Source organism: Salmo trutta, chromosome 13, assembly GCF_901001165.1.
Source record: "Salmo trutta chromosome 13, fSalTru1.1, whole genome shotgun sequence".
Taxonomy (NCBI): domain Eukaryota; kingdom Metazoa; phylum Chordata; class Actinopteri; order Salmoniformes; family Salmonidae; genus Salmo; species Salmo trutta.
The window spans coordinates 44215106-44232746 of record NC_042969.1 but is presented as its reverse complement, the minus strand read 5'-3'; the positions used below and the strand labels follow the sequence as shown (position 1 = coordinate 44232746).

The 17641-nt window shown below is 42.0% G+C and overlaps 1 protein-coding gene across 1 annotated transcript in view; it reads left to right on the top strand.

Moving 5' to 3' along the window:
- Positions 1 to 1220: 1220 nt before the first annotated feature.
- Positions 1221 to 17641, top strand: part of masp1 (MBL associated serine protease 1) — a 76153-nt gene continuing 59732 nt past the window's right edge. Inside the window, exons 1-4 of the mRNA XM_029772149.1 lie at positions 1221 to 1331; positions 1722 to 1950; positions 9091 to 9268; positions 9637 to 9768. Of these exons, the coding sequence (XP_029628009.1) occupies positions 1306 to 1331; positions 1722 to 1950; positions 9091 to 9268; positions 9637 to 9768 (565 nt within the window). The 5' untranslated portion in view covers positions 1221 to 1305. The remainder of the gene's footprint in view (positions 1332 to 1721; positions 1951 to 9090; positions 9269 to 9636; positions 9769 to 17641) is intronic.

The window sequence follows — 17641 nt, the reverse complement described above, 5'->3', positions numbered from 1 at the left end:
TGTCAGTGATTTATTTAGAATTCAAGGCACACTTAACCAGCATGGCTACCACAGAATTCTGGAGTGATACGCCATCCCATCTGGTTTGCGCTTAGTGGGACTATCATTTTTTTCCCAACAGGACAGTGACCGAGCATTTGACTAAGGAGAGTGATGGAGTGCTGCATCAGATGACCTGGCATCCACAATCACCCAATCTCAACCAGGCTGAGATGCTTCGGGTTGAGTTGGACCGCAGAGTTAAGGAAGAGAAGCCAACAAGGGCTTAGCATATGTGGGAACTCCTTCAAGACTGTTTGAGAGAATGCCAATAGTCTGCAAAGCTGTCAAGGCAAAAGGTTGCCACTTTGAAGAACCTAAAATATATTTTGATTTGTTAAACACTTTTTTGGTTACTACATGATTCCATATGTGTTATTTCATAGTTCTGATGTCTTCACTATTATTCTACAATGTAGAAAACAGTAAAAAATAAAGAACCTTTGAATGAGTAGGTGTCCAAACTTTTGACTGGTACTGTATATACTTTATTTATTTATTCACAAAAGTAGTGCACTGGGCATTTACTAGTCCTGTATTAGCAGACAGATGTAGCCAGTAGATCTTTTTTTATCCCCAGTTCAGAAAGTCCCTCCCTATTTCAGTCAGTTTTCCTCTGTTTGACGTCTATTGAATATGAATAGGAAATAGATTTTTGCCTCACAAGTATGTTTGTGAGAGAGAGAAAGCGGGGTAGAGTGATTGGGGTAAAGATATGAAGGGAGGTGTCATCAAAAACACTCAAGAGGATACAATGCCTAGTCAACTGAGTCCTTGACAACTTTTGCAACGGAAGATGATGTCATCTACAGTTGAGCCTGAGACCTGCAGACTTGTGTTAGCTCCAAGGTAATGTCTAGGCTTTAGGTCAGCGTGCTAAAACAATGGCGCCTAAATCCCTGGATTAATCCAGTCATCACAAAGACATACTATCCAAACAAAACCAGTGCAAATACTAGACATCGAAGATAAAGCAAAGCAAAACAAAAATGAATGCAGGTCCTTCCTCCCTGGAATCTTGTAAATGCAATCATATTTGAAGGAAAATTGATAGGCTTATTTAAAGCAATAGACTACTGCCTCTGCTAGAAGTGGAATATTGGTTACACAACTGCGGTGTTGTCCCAATCTCCAGCTGTTTCCATTCTGAATGTTGCGCATGCGGTTGGTAGAAGTGACGTGCTCACTGGTTCGGAAAGTGTGTTCGTGTTTGTGCAGGGATGTCGTGTTCAAAGAAGCTCAGCTGTTTCGCACAGTAAGCGGGACATGGCTGCAACTTCGGCAATGATGGGGTAGGTGTAGGCTCGTATATACTTTTCAGATTGTCCTCTGAAGTAACCCACAGTAGCAATAACCTAAAATGTTTATGGGATTGTTTAAATGAATAACTGTTTATTCTGTCGCTGCATGGGGGGGGGGGGGGGGGGGGGGGGGGGGTTGTGAATTGAAAATTGCTGTATCGAACAAGCTTTGTGATTTAGCCTACTTTAGTCTTAAACTAGGATACACATTTTGTTGGGGGAAACGATCAGAAATAACCTTAAGAAAAATATACCCCAAAACGAAAGTTTTTCCATCTATGTCATAGTCATTTGAGTTGCGATTTACTTTCCTTTGAGACAATTAGTTTTTATTATAACATGTCGATAAAGATAGATTTATCATAATACCTCTCTCTCCAGAGTAATACCGTTCCTGTTAGACCTACTGTCCATGGTCCCCGCTGGAGCTCAGGTAATTTCTCTGAGTGACATGTATGGCACGATCAACTCTCCGAACTTTCCAGAACCCTACCCTAAAGAGTCCGAGGTCCGCTGGAACATAAGCGTTCCCGACGGGTTCCAAATCAGACTTTACTTTCTGCACTTCGACCTAGAACCCTCCTACCTCTGTGAGTACGACTATGTCAAGGTAAGTGAATAGTGACTGCGTGTGTGAGTAAATGCCTCGAAAAGGGACACATTTCACATGTCCCACCTGGATTTAGTTCAGTCAATTCAATTATGAATTTAAATTAATTTTCAACTCTTATGACAAACATTTTTATTCTTTGAAGAGCTTTTTTTTGTAATAGAATATTTGCCTGCCTGGCACAATAGACCCTGGCATATTGCTAAACTATTTGGCATTAGTTTGTCCCTGAGAAGGTGTATGGGTTTAGCCAGCCAAAGATGTCAGTGTGCCAGCATGGGCCAGTGTAATAGGCTATGCCAGTGAAGAGAAGGATAATGGATGATGTGCCAGGCGGCACTGGCACAGGAGCCTGGTCGGAGCTGGTGCCAGTTCGGGTTGGTTTGCCAGGCTTTGGTGCCTGACCCATCTTTTGATTTCTAGGAACCAGAGTTATGCCAGAATGGTTGGAATTCTGAACAGGGTTTAGCATGGCAACAGTATAAGCAGCATGGAACTGTAGTGTGGAGTGCTCTTACTGCAGCAAAGCATTCGGGGGAAATGCTCCTGTCCCTTTTGTCTCTCTGCTGTGTCTGACACAGTATCTTCGGCCATGGTCCGATTCTACCCTTTTCCCAAAATGTGCTCATGAACACTCCCCGAAGTGTGCTCTTGTATACTTTATGATCTGTCGTAAAACTGTGAGCATTAACTCCACCTGGAAAATGCACTCCATTTGCCTTTTGTAGTCACTATAGCACTCTTTATTTCCTGTGTAATTTGGAATACCTGGGATAGGATAAAGTAATCCTTCTAACCCCCCCCCCCTAAAAGATTTAGATGCACTATTGTAAAGTGGTTGTTCCACTGGATATCATAAGGTGAATGCACCAATTTGTAAGACGCTCTGGATAAGAGCGTCTGCTAAATGACTTAAATGTTAAATGTAAATGTAAAGAGCAATGGCATATTTGATCACATTTCTGTCGGTGTGGGCAGAATGTTTCGATATTTTGCAGTGACCTTTTCAAACTAAACATAGCAAGTGCCTATCAAATTGTATGTCACATAAGCTGAATACATTGGTTGTAGACCTTACAGTTAAATGCTTACTTACAGCCCTTAACCAACAATACAGTTTTAAGAAAAGTGTTAAGTAAAAAAAGAACAAAAATTAAAGAGTAGCAGTAAAATAACAGTAGCGAGGCTATATGCCAGTTGGTACCGGTACAGAGTCAATGTGCGGTGGCACAGGTTAGTCAAGGTAATTGAGGTAATATGTACATGTGGGTAGAAGTAAAGTGACTATGCATAGATAATAAACAGAGTAGCAGCAGTGTAAAAGAGGGGGTTGGGGGATACAATGCAAATAGTCTGAGTAGCCATTTGATTAGTTGTTCAGGAGTCTTATGGCTTGGGGGTATAAGCTTTTAAGAAGCCATGACTAGTGTGGCTGGAGTCTGACAATTTTTAGGGCCTTCCTCTGACACCGCCTGGTATTAAGGTCCTGGATGGCAGGAAGCTTGGCCCCAGTGATGTACTGGGCCGTACGCACTACCCTCTGTAGTGCCTTGCTGTCGGACGCTGAGCAGTTACCATACCAGGCAGTTATGCAACCAGTCAGGATGCTCTCGATGGTGCAGCTGTATAACTTTTTGAGGATCTGAGGACCCATGGCAAATCTCTTCAGTCTCCTGAGGGGGAATAGGAGTTGTCGTGCTCTCTTCATGACTGTCTTGGTGTGTTTGGACCATGATGGTTTGTTGGTGATGTGGACACGTGCTCCACTACAGCCCTGTCGATGAGAATGGGGGCGTGCTCGGTCCTCCTTTTCCTGTAGTCCACAGCATGGCAGATGTGTTGTTACCTACCCTGTCCACACATTCTTCAAGATTGATTGTATATTGGAAACAATTTAAAAGTAGGCTACAGCCTACAAACAATGAGTTGTTGTTTTAATATTTTGTTTATCTATAGATTTTTGTGTTTCTATGTCCTGTCTTGGTATAGGCTCTGAGATTAAATGGGTTTATGATGTTGCACTCCTATTGCACAGCAATACTGTAGCCTACATGTACTGTCAAATATTTTACATACTGTAAGCTACCAGTTTATCTACTGTGTTGGCAGAATGTTAAAAAAAAGTATTCAGTAATTTATGGACTGTGACAGTTTCTGAAAGAGAAACCAATGGCACATTCTGTCAGCACAACGTTTGACTGAAACCATGTTTTACATTGACTTTTCCCCCAACCTCAATATGCTGGACTGCCCACGAGTTCTGAAACATTGTCTAGGCTACTAAAAACAAATTGAAATTACAGTAGGCTACATAGAGTAGTAACATACATCTAAGTAAAATATACACTTTCATGATGCATTGCCTATGGGATCATTCACACCCTTTGACTTTTTCACATTTTGTTCTGTTACAGCCTGAATTTAAAATTGATTAAATGTAATGCTTTTTTGTCACTGGCCTACATGATGTCAAAGTGGAAAAAAAGAAAACTAACAAATTTGAAAAAAATGTAAAGCTGAAATGAGTATTAAACCTCTTTGTTTGGCAATCCTAAATGGGTTCAGGAGTAAAAATGTGCTTAACAAGTCAAATGATAAATTGCATAGACTCACACTGTGTGCAATAATAGTGTTTAACATGATTTTGAATGACTACCTCATCTCTGTACCCTACAAATAAAATCATATGTAAGGTCCCTCAGTCAAGTAGTGAATTTCAAACGCATATTCAACCACAAAGACCATGGAGTTTTTACAATCCCTTGCAAAGAAGGGCACCTATTAGTAGATGGGTAAAAATACAAAAAGCAGACATTGAATATCCCTTTGAGCATGGTGAAGTTATTAATTACACATTGGATTGGTGTATCAATACACCAAGTCACTACAAATCTACAGGTTTCTAAGTCAATCCTTTCTAAGTCAGTTGCCGGAGAGGAAGGAAACTGCTTAGGGATTTCACCATGAGGCCAATGGTGACTTTAAAACAGTTTAGAGTTTAATGGCTGTGATAGAAAACTGAGGATGGATCAACAAAAATGTAAATGCAAAATAACAATTTCAAAGATTTTACTAAGTTACAGTTCATATAAGGAAATCAGTCAATTGAAATAAATTAGGCCCTAATCTATGGATTTCACATGACTGGGAATAAAGAGATTCTTCGGTTGGACAAACTGTCAATTTCTCTAAAACGACGTTGAGAAATTATAATTTAATTATCTGGAAACAGCTCTGGTGGACATTCGTGTAGTCAGAATACCAATTGCATGCTCCCTCATCTTGAAACAGCTATGACGTTGTGTGACAATTGCACATTTTAGAGTGGCCTTTTATTGTCCACAGTAAAAGGTGCACCTGTGTAATGATCAGGCTGTTTAATCAGCTTCTTGATATGCCACACCTGCCAGGTGAATGGATTATCTTGGAAAAAGAGAAATGCACAATTAACTTTTTTTCACAACATTTTAGTGAAATAAGCTTTTTGTGAGTATGGAACATTTCTGGGATATTTTATTTCAGCACCTTTAAACATGTTACGCCTATATTTTTTTGGTGTTGTTACACCACCATACTAACCTAATTGACAGAGTGAAAAGAAAGCCAGTACAGAACAAAAGTATTCCAACAAGGCACTCAAGTAATACTGCAAAAAATGTAGCACAGCAATTACCGTAATTTCCGGACTATTAAGCGCACCTGAATATAAGCCGCACCCACTGAATTAAAAAATATATATATTTTGAACATAAATAAGCCGCACATGTCTATAAGCCGCAGGTGCCTACTGGTACATTGAAACAAATGAACTTTACACAGGCTTTAACGAAACATGGCTTGTAACAAAAATAAATAGGCTTTAACGAAACACGGCTTGTAACAAAAAAGAAAACATTTGCAGTAAGCTTTAGTTGTCTTTTTGCACTGAGTCAATTCCTCACGCTGCTGTTTCCAACGTCTTATCATCGACTCATTAAGACCAAGCTCCCGTGCAGCAGCTCTATTTCCTTTTCCAACAGCCAGATCAATCGCCTTCAACTTGAAAGCTGCATCATATGCATTTCTCTGTGTCTTTGCCATGATGAGGGTGACAAAATGACTACCGTAATCAGAATGATCGGAAATTTGAGAGCGCTCAATTTAATCTAAACAATAAACAAAAAAGTTGTTTGACCCTAACCCGTTCGGCAATTTCATTGGTCCAATGAAAGCTTCATGCCGCCAAAAAACTGAGCACGTCACAGAATGTGTTTTTAAAAAAAAAAAAATTTAAAGCAGGAAAAATCCATATATTAGCCACGTTATTGTTTAAGCCGCGAGGTTCAAAGCTGGGAAAAAAGTTGCAGTTTATAGTCCGGAATTTACGGTAACGTTTTGTCCTGAAATAGAAAGTTATGTTTGGTGCAAATCCAATACAACACATTACTAAATACCGCTTTCCATATTTTCAAGCATAGTGGTGGCTGAATCATGTTATGGGTATGATTGCAATCGTTAAGGACTGTGGAGTTTTTCAGTATTAAAAAAAAAAAAATGGAATGGAGCACAAGCAAAATTCTAGAGGAAAACCTATTTAAGTCTGTTTTCCACCAGACACTAGGAGATTAATTCACCTTCAGCAGGACAATAACCTAAATCACAAGGCCAAATCTACAGTGGAGTTGCTTACCAAGAAGAATGTTCCCGAGTGGCCAAGTTCGTTTTTTACTTAAATCTGCTTGAAAATCCTGTGGCAATACTTAAATTATTGTCTAGCAATGACCAACAATCAATTTGACAGAGATTGAATAATTCTGTAAAGAATAATGGGCAAATATTGTACAATCCAGGTGGGCAAAGCTCTTAGATTTACCCAGAAAGACTCACTGCTGTAATCGCTGCCAAAAGTGATTCAAACGTGTGAATACTTAAATTAGATTTCTGTATTTCATTTTCAATACATTTGCAACAATTCTAAAAACATGATTTCACTTTGTCATTATGGGGTATTGTGTGTAAATAGGTGATTTGTTTTTATATTTAATCCATTTTGAGTTCAGGCTGTAACACATCACAATGTGGAATAAGTCAAGGGGTATGAATACTTTCTGAAGGCACTGTAATTACATAGCCCAAATGAAATGAGAGATGCGTATGGTAATTTGTTGTATGGTTACCTCAGAAATATGAACCCATCACTGCCAGAAAAGGTGAGGAATTTATTCTGCAATGGTTATAAAAATGAAATGTATTGGAAATAAATTCCTTGATTTGTTCTTCTCAGTAACGACAAATGGCTGCATCTTATGTTTTTATGAAGCGTGTCATCATATCCCCCATTTGCACAAAATACTTACCTGTTTGCAATACAGTACTTCAACCACTATAAGATATGCGAACACATGGTCTAACGTTTTCTTGGAGGAAAGGACATTTTCAAGAAGCACCAATCAAATGCTTTTCAATGCATGAGGAAGTGAAGGGTAGAGAATTGGAACACAACCAGAGTGTCATTACATCCCCTATGAGAACCAGAAAATAGCTGAGAGAGAGTGGCAAATTGTATGGATAATTCTTCTGCAGAACCAATCTCCCGCTGGGGGTAATCAAGTTACACTAATGTTGAGGGGCTGTGTGTGTGTGTGTGTGTGTGTGTGTGTGTGTGTGTGAGAGAGATTGAGAGGGTGTGTGTATGACAGACAGGCAGGTCAGCGTGCTGGTGTCCTGCCAATGGTGTTATTAGCATTCATTCCACTGCGACTCTGAAGCATTCACTTCCCACCAAGCTCATATTCATATTCAAATAACCCTACAGGGCACCACCGCAATGCACCCAGCGCCACACCAGCAGCCAGACACAAAAGGACAACAGAGGAACCAGATGACTGCTTTTCCACAATGCAATGCATTCTTGTCTGTGTTTTACAAGGGGGTGATTTTGTGTCGGGGTGGGGGGTGATTGTGTGTATGCGCTTGTTTTTATGTTTGTTGTAAGGCTTGATCATTACCGTCACTGCCACGCCACACATTATTTATCTCTGAAATCACGTGTTCCAATGCCCCTCCAAAATGTTACCTTTTTATGCATTGCCACTCGATGCTGATCTTGGGTCAGTTTGGCATTTTTCCCACTAATGGCTAAGGTTAGAATTGGATCTGTATCTAGTGGAAACTTGACCCCAGAGCGCGTCCAAACTTTAATAACGGCATAAGTAGCCTCCCAATTCCCACCGCCAAATTCACAGCTCATCAATGAGGCTCTTTTGGTTCCATTGTGAGGCGTCTGCTTGAATCCCACCACTTTGTCCAGACCCCCACCCCCTGGGGTGCAGCATGCATAGGGGTCCTTGTGCATGCGCACACACACACACACACTCAGACGCTCACACACACAACACTACTCATCTACCCACAGTTCTCAGTCCTGCGACCAGTGACCGACACAGATAACATTGTGTTGTCCTCTCCTTGAATGAAGATGTACTGTATATGTCTGATGCTGATCTGTGAGTGTGTGTGTGAATGTATGCTTGCACATTTACATCAGAGTGAATAAGCACACAATGGAAGTGTTTTAGAATATCTGTGGTATAACTGTGATTGTTGCTTTGCTTGTAGTTGTAGAAATGTTCTAGTGTTGTGTGGTATTGGGGCTGTGGCCAGTGTGGCTATGCTTGCACAAAAGTGTCTCTTAATCTCCCACATGCTGCTCTGTTGTAGCTGGGGTTAACCGACCGTTCACTGACACACTCAGAGTAAACATGCTATCAGAGACCCAGATAAGACTGGTGTTCTAAAAAGTGTTTGTGCGTACATCTGTTTCACTACACACACACACACACACACACACACACACACACACAGAGAGAGATATGGTGAGAAACGGGAGATATTTGGAATGGATTAATTAGTTGACAAAAAGGCCATTTATCGGTAATCATTAGAAAACTTAAACAAAAATATTCATTAAAACATTCCAATATTAATCTGAAATGCGATTTATGAAAAGCTTCACATGAGAAAATCAAGTCAATAGCTGATAAAGGTGGCAATTCATGTCAATGCCATGTACTGTAGGCCTACATATTTTTGTGTGTGTCTGCATACGTGCAGCTGTATGTGACTTTGTGCTCACATGTCCATTCTACTCTTTCTCTGCAGGTGGAGGCTAATGGAGAGGAGCTGGCAGTGTTCTGTGGGCGCGAGGACAGTGACACAGAGCAGGTCCCAGGAGAGCAGGTCATCAGCTCCCCTAGGAGCTCCTTCAGTGTCTCCTTCCGGTCCGACTTCTCCAATGAGGAACGCTTCTTGGGCTTCGAGTCCCACTACAGCGCTGTCGGTGAGCGGCCTGTACTATCATTTCCATTCATTGTTAGCTAATGGTCACTAAAGTTAGCTGAAGTTTGTAGTGGCTGTTTAAAGGAAACCGGACCATGGATGACAGTCTTTTATGGCCCATAGACTACTTTTAGGGTGAGGAACCATCTAACACTGTTAATCAGTGTTCTTCAATACTGGGCCAGGCTAGACCCATAGGTTGTTCAGGCTTTTTTTCTAGCCCAGCACCAATAGGATATAATAGTTAATAAAAGTTCATTTGTATTCTATTTTAACACAGCTATTCAGCTAATCAAGGGTTAGGTGATTAGTTGAATCAGGTATGTTAGTGCAGGGTTGAGCAAAAAGTTTCTCTTTCTCTCTCTCTAGACGTGGATGAGTGTAGGGACAGGAACGATGAGGATCTATCCTGTGACCATTTCTGCCACAACTACATCGGTGGCTACTACTGCTCCTGTCGCTATGGCTACCTGCTGCACTCTGACAACAGGACTTGTCGAGGTATTACCTTCTCCCCAAACTCATAGCCACAGGTTCTAGGCTTTTCATCTTTGCAAAGTACAGTTGGGGACACTAAAGAGTATATTTTCTATGACACGCTCTCACTAGGAGACGATAAAGCGCTGTGTTACACGCACGACCTAACTGTATTTGTAAATAACTGTCAATTATGATGCATTATATGTTGAAGATTCCCCATTCCAAGCCCTTTTTTGAGTGCATTCCAACCTCCTTCCCTACATGCCAACTGTTTTTGATGTTGAAATTTGTATTGTGTGTCGACAATACATTTCGGGAGGGGGAAACAAAGTGTTTAGCCGCTAATGCTCTGCGAAATATGAATGTATTTATGAAGGCAGTACAATTCCAATGTATTGGCCTATCAGATCTTTCCCCCACTGTGTTAACAGCAAAAACCACGTGGAATCTAATCTTTGAGTAAAATTTATTGCACATTCTTAAACTCAGCAAAAAAATAAACATCCCTTTTTCAGGACCCTGTCTTTTAAAGATAATTCGTAAAAATCCAAATAACTTCACAGATCTTCATTGTAAAGAGTTTAAACACTGTTTCCCATGCTTGTTCAATGAACCATAAACATTTAATGAACATGCACCTGTGGAACGGTCGTTAAGACACTAACAGCTTACAGACGGTAGGCAATTAAGGTCACAGTTATGAAAACGTAGGACACTAAAGAGGCTTTTCTACTGACTCTGAAAAACACAAAAAGAAAGATGCCCAGGGTCCCTGCTCATCTGCGTGAACGTGCTTTAGGCATGCTGCAAGGAGGCCTGAGGACTGCAGATGTGGCCAGGGCAATAAATTGCAATGGCCATACTGTGAGACGCCTAAGACAGTGCTACAGGGAGACAGGACGGACAGCTGATCGTCCTCGCAGTGGCAGATCATATGTAACAACACCAGCACAGGATTAGTACATTGGAACATCACACCTGCGGGACAGGTACAGGATGGCAACAACAACTGCCCGAGTTACACCATGAACGAACAATCCCTCCATCAGTGCTCAGACTGGCCGCAATAGACTGAGAGAGGCTGGACTGAGGGCTTGTAGGCCTGTTGTAAGGCAGGTCCTCACCAGACATCACCGGCAACAACGTCGCCTATGGGCACAAACCCACCTTCGCTGGACCAGACAGGATTGGCAAAAAATGCTCTTCTCTGACGAGTCACGGTTTTGTCTTACCAGGAGTGATGGTCGGATTTGCGTTTATCGTCGAAGGAATGAGCGTTACACCGAGACCTGTACTCTGGAGCGGGATCGATTTGGAGGTGGAGGGTCCGTCATGGTCTGGGGCGATGTGTCACAGCATCATCGGACTGAGCTTGTTGTCATTTCAGGCAATCTCAACGCTGTGCGTTACAGGGAAGACATCCTCCTCCCTCATGTGGTACCCTTCCTGCAGGCTCATCCTGACATGACCCTCCAGCATGACATTGCCACCAGCCATACAGCTCGTTCTGTGCGTGATTTCCTGCAAAACAGGAATGTCAGTGTTCTGCAATGGCCAGCGAAGAGCCCGGATCTCAATCCCATGGAGCACGTCTTTGACCTGTTGGATCGAAGGGTGAGGGCTAGGGCCATTCCCCCCCAGAAATGTCTGGGAACTTGCAGGTGCCTTGGTGGAAGAGTGGGGTAACATCTCACAGCAAAAACTGGCACATCTGGTGCAGTCCATGAGGAGAAGATGCACTGCAGTACTTAACGTAGCTGGTGGCCACACCAGATACTGACTGTTACTTTTGATTTTGACCCCCCCCCCCCTTTATTCAGGGACATATTATTAAATTTATGTTAGTCACATGTCTGTGGAACTTGTTCAGTTTATGTCTCAGTTGTTGAATCTTATGTTCATACAAATATTTACACATCAAATCAAAGTTTATTTGTCACGTGCGCCAAATACAACAGGTGAAATTCAACAGTGAAATGCTTACTTACAGGCTCTAATCAATATTGCAAAAAAGGTGTTTGGTGAGCAATAGGTAAGTAAAGAAATAAAACAACAGTAAAAAGACAGGCTATATACAGTAGTGAGGCTATAAAAGTTGCCAGGCTACATACAGACACCGGTTAGTCAGGCAGATTGAGGTAGTATGTACATGTAGATATGGTTAAAGTGACTATGCATATATGATGAACAGAGAGTAGCAGTAGCGTAAAAGAGGGGGTGGTGGGTGGCGGGACACAATTCACATAGCCCGGTTAGCCAATGTGCGGGAGCACTGGTTGGTCGGCCCAATTGAGGTAGTATGTACATGAATGTATAGTTAAAGTGACTATGCTTATATGATAAACAGAGAGTAGCAGCAGCATAAAAAGAGGGTTTGGGGGGTTGGGGGGGCACACAATGCAAATAGTCTGGGTAGCCATTGAATTACCTGTTCAGGAGTCTGATAGCTTGGGGGTAAAAACTGTTGAGAAGCCTTTTTGTCCTAGACTTGGCACTCCGGTACCACTTGCCATGCGGTAGTAGAGAGAACAGTATATGACTGGGGTGGCTGGGGTCTTTGACACATTTTAGGGCCTTCCTCTGACACCATGGTCCTGGATGGCAGGCAGCTTTGCCCCAGTGATGTACTGGGCCATATTCACTACACTCTGTAGTGCCTTGCGGTCAGAGGCCGAGCAATTGCCGTACCAGGCAGTGATGCAACCAGTCAGGAAGCTCTCTGTTGCAGCTGTAGAACCTTTTGAGGATCTCAGGACAAATGCCAAATCTTTTTAGTTTCCTGAGGGGGAATAGTTGTTGTGCCCTCTTCACGACTGTCTTGGTGTGTTTGGACCATTCTAGTTTCTTGTTGATGTGGACATCGAGGAACTTGAAGCTCTTAACCTGCTCCACTGCAGCCCCGTCGATGAGAATGGGGGCGTGCTCGGTCCTCCTTTTCCTGTAGTCCACAGTCATCTCCTTAGTCTTGGTTACGTTGAGGGATAGATTGTTATTCTGGCACCACACGGCCAGGTCTCTGACCTCCTCCCTATAGGCTGTCTCGTCGTTGTCCGTGATCAGGCCTACCACTGTTGTGTCGTCTGCAAACTTAATGATGGTGTTGGAGTCGTGCCTGGCCATGCAGTCATGGGTGAACAGGGAGTACAGGAGTGGACTGAGCACGCACCCCTGTGGAGCTCCAGTGTTGAGGATCAGCGTGGCAGATGTGTTGCTACCTACCCTCACCACCTGGGTGCGGCCCGTCAGGAAGTTTAGGATCCAGTTGCAGATGGAGGTGTTTTAGTCCCAGGATCCTTAGCTTAGTGATGAGCTTTGAGGGTACTATGGTGTTGAATGCTGAGCTGTAGTCAATGAATAGCATTCTCACATAAGTGTTCCTTTTGTCCAGGTGGGAAAGGGCAGTGTGGAGTGCAATAGAGATTGCATCAACTGTGGATCTGTTGGGATGGTATGCAAATTGGAGTGGGTCTAGGGTTTATGGGATAATGGTGTTGATTTGAGCCATTACCAACCTTTCAAAGCACTTCATGGCTACAGACGTGAGTTCTACGGGTCTGTAGTCATTTAGGCAGGTTGCCTTTGTGTTCTTGGGCACAGGGACTATGGTGGTCTGCTTGAAACATGTTGGTATTACAGACTCAATCAGGGACATGTTGAAAATATCAGTGAAGACACCTGCCAGTTGGTCAGCACATGGCCGGAGCACACGTCCTGGTAATCCGTCTGGCCTCGCAGCCTTGTGTTTGTTGACCTGTTTAAAGGTCTTACTCACGCCGGCTACGGAGAGCGTGATCACACAGTCGTCCGGAACAGCTGATGCTCTCATGCATGCCTCAGTGTTGCTTGCCTCGAAGCGAGCATAGAAGTGATTTAGCTCGCCTGTTAGGCTCGTGTCACTGGGCAGCTCGCAGCTGTGCTTCCCTTTGTAGTCTGTAATAGTTTGCAAGCCCTGCCACATAAGACGAGGATCGGAGCCGGTGCAGTATGATTCAATCTTAGCCATGTATTGACACTTTGCCTGTTTGATGGTTCATCGCAGGGCATAGCAGGATTTCTTGTAAGCTTCCGGGTTAGAGTCCCGCACCTTGAAAGGGGCAGCTCTACCCTTTAAGCTCAGTGTGAATGTTGCCTGTAATCCATGGCTTCTGGTAGGGGTATGTACGTACAGTCACTGTGGGGATGACGTCCTCGTTGCACTTAATGATAAAACCAGTGACTGATGTGGTGTACTCCTCAATGCCATCGGAAGAATCCCGGAACATGTTCCAGTCTGTGATTGCAAAACAGTCCTGTAGTTTAGCATCTGCTTCATCTGACCTCTTTTTTTATAGACCGAGTCACTGGTGCTGTCACGATCATCATATAAATAATTGGACCAAGGCGCAGCGTGAGTAGAGTTACACATTTTAATGATAGTGAAACTTCTCAAAACAACAAAGATATAACGATGTGAAATACGTAGCGCACATAAGCACACATACAAAACAATATCCCACAACGCAGGTGGGAAAATTGAACACACTAAGTATGATCCCCAATTAGAGGCAACGATTATCAACTGCCTCCAATTGGGAACCATACACATACACCAACATAGTATATTTCTATCTAGAAACCCCCCAGTCACGCTCTGACCTATTACACCATAGAGAACCCCGAGGGCTCTCTATGGTCAGGGTGTGACAGGTGCTTCCTGCTTTAATTTTTGCTTGTAAGCAGGAATCAGGAGGATAGAGTTTTGGTCAGATTCACCAAATGGAGAGCGAGGGAGAGCTTTGTACACGTCTCTGTGTGTGGAGTACAGGTGATCTAGAATTTTTTTTCCCTCTGGTTGCACATTTAACATGTTGATAGAGATTTGGTAGAACTGATTTAAGTTTCCCTGCATTAAAGTCTCCGGCCACTAGGAGGGCCGCCTCTGGGTGAGTGGTTTCCTGTTTGCTTATTTCCTTATACAGCTGACTGAGTGCGGTCTTAGTGCCGGCATCTGTCTGTGGTGGTAAATAAACAGCCACAAAAAGTATAGTTGAAAACTCTCTAGGCAAGTAGTGTGGCTAACAATATAGAGACTTCATTAGATTTTGGGCACCAGCTGTTGTTTACAAATATGCACAGACCCCCCCCCCCCCTGTTCTATCTTGCCAGTACAGCGTATATCCCGCTAGCTGAATATCCATGTCGTCATTCAGCCACGATTCCATGAAACATAGGATATTACAGTTTTTGATGTCCCGTTGGTAGGATATTTGTGATCGTACCTCGTCTAATTTATTGTCCAATGATTAAACGTTGGCGAGTAGTATTGACGGTAACGGCAGCTGTCCCAGTCGCCTCCGCTGGGTCATGACCAGGCATCCGGCTCTTTGTCCTCTGTACCTGCGTCGCTTCCTCTTGCAAATAACAGGGATGTCGGTCCTGTGGGGTGTTTGGAGAATGTCTTGTGCGTCGTCTTTGTTGTAGAAAAAAATCTGTCTAATCTGAGGTGAGTGATCGCTGTCCTGATATCCAGAAGCTCTTTTTTGCCGTAAGATATCGTTGCAGAAACATTATGTACAAAATAAGTTACAAATAACGCGAAAAAACCCCACATAATAGCACAATTGGTTGGGCGCCCGTAAAACTGCTGCCATTTCATCATATGTTAAGTTTGCTGAAAATAAACGCAGTTGACAGTGAGAGGACGTTTCTTTTTTACTGAGTTTACATGATTCCATTTGTGTTATTGCCAAGTGTTGATGTCTTCACTATTCTACAATGTAGAAAATAGTAAAAATAAAGAAAAACCTTGGAATGAGTAGGTGTGTCCAAACTTTTGACTGGTACTGTAATATATCGTTTGGGTATATTGTGTTTGTTGTATTATTAAAAACAGTTGTGGGAAGCACAAATTAATCACCCCATCACCCAGAAAAACAGCTACATTCCTCCACAAATAAGTCCCCAATGAATACTTTAAATTTCCCGAACGGCATTAAGAACATTAAGAATCACCTAGCTTGTTGGAGACCCTAGGAACCTCAAACGTTAACCAATCCTGTGAACGGGTTGGGCAACTCAAGTGTCTTTACTTAAACAGCAAAGTTAGATAAGACAAGTTTATGGAGTAGGGCCTTGTCAGCAAAAAGGGAGCAATGTAGAGGTCTACGGGTCTTTAGCGAAGTCCAGCAAACCTTTTAATACAGGATGCAGTGATGAGAATCAAAACTGTCACCTGTAACAAAACTAAGGGCACTACAGTAGATGGCTTCCAAAGGTTTTAAGAGAATTATCAGCTTGACTTCAATAAATAATAATCATCATAATTAAGAACAGATAAAAGTTGACTGTTTAATCTGCTACCTACTGATTAGAGAAAGGCATGATCTGTTTCTGAAGAAAAAGGCAACTTTTAAATCTTAGCTTCTTTACCAGGTCATCTATGTTTTTTAAATCCATAAGTATTTATATGAAGGGAACACGCACAGACTGACACATTTTCAGGATGTCATCAACATAATTGGGTAAAAACATAGAGAATTATTATTATTTATTTTTTTACAAGAGAGCCTTGTCTGCATTACAATAAAAGCAGAATAATAAAACAGTATAATTCAGCAAACAATAAACCAAAGCACATTCATCTACATAGAGGTCCTCAATCAACAAGGTCTGCCCTGAAAAAACATGACTTTTTGGCAGAAAAAGGAGACTTAAAATTAAATAAAATGTTATGTCACATGCTTCTTAAACAACAGGTGTAGACTAACAGTGAAATGCTTACTTACTTCCCAACAATGCAGAGAAATAAACTATAGAAATAATATAAAAATAATACACAATGAGTACATTTTACTCATTTAGCAGACACTCTTATCCAGAAGTAATTAGGGTTAAGTGCCATGCTCAAGGTCACAGATATTTTTTTTCACCTAGTCAGCTTGGGGATACGAACCAGCAACCTTTCAATTAATGGCCCAACGCTCTTAACCTCTCTAGTACATGTGGGACGAACTCGTCCCACCTACGTAACAGCCACTGAAATCCAGTGGCGCGATTTTTGAATCGTTAGAAATGCTATAACTTCAATTTCTCAAACATATGACTATTTCACAGCTATTTAAAGACAAGAATCTCGTTAATCTAACCCCACTGTCCGATTTCAAAAAGGCTTTACAACAAAAGCAAAACATTAGATTATGTCAGCAGAGTACCCAGCCAGAAATAATCACACAGCCATTTTTCAAGCTAGCATATCATGTCACATAAACCCAAACCACAGCTAAATGCAGCACTAACCTTTTATAATCTTCATCAGATGACACACCTAGGACATTGTGTTATACAATACATGCATGTCTGTTCAATCAAGTTCATATTTATATCAAAAACCAGCTTTTTACATTAGCATGTGACGTTCAGAAAAAGCATAACCACCGCAAACTTCCGGTGAATTTACTAACAGTTTGCTAAATTACTCACGATAAACGTTCACAAAAAGCATAACAATTATTTTAAGAATTATAGATACATTACCCCTCTATGCACTCGATATGTCCGATTTTAAAATAGCTTTTCGGATGAAGCACATTTTGCAATAATCTAAGTACATAGCCCGGCATTACAGGGCTAGCTATTTAGATACCCACCCAGGTCAGCATCCACCAAAATCACATTTCCTATAAGAAAGATGTTCTTACCTTGCTTGTTCTTCATCAGAATACACTGCCAGGACTTCTACTTCAATAACAAATGTTGGTTTGGTCCCAAATAATCCATCGTTATGTTCCAACAGCGACGTTTTGTTCGTGAGTTCTAGAATGCTTTTTCGCGGTGTCGCGCATGGCGCATTGGCGTGTCAAAAATGTCTAAATATTCCATTACCGTACTTCGAAGCATGTCAACCGCTGTTTAAAAC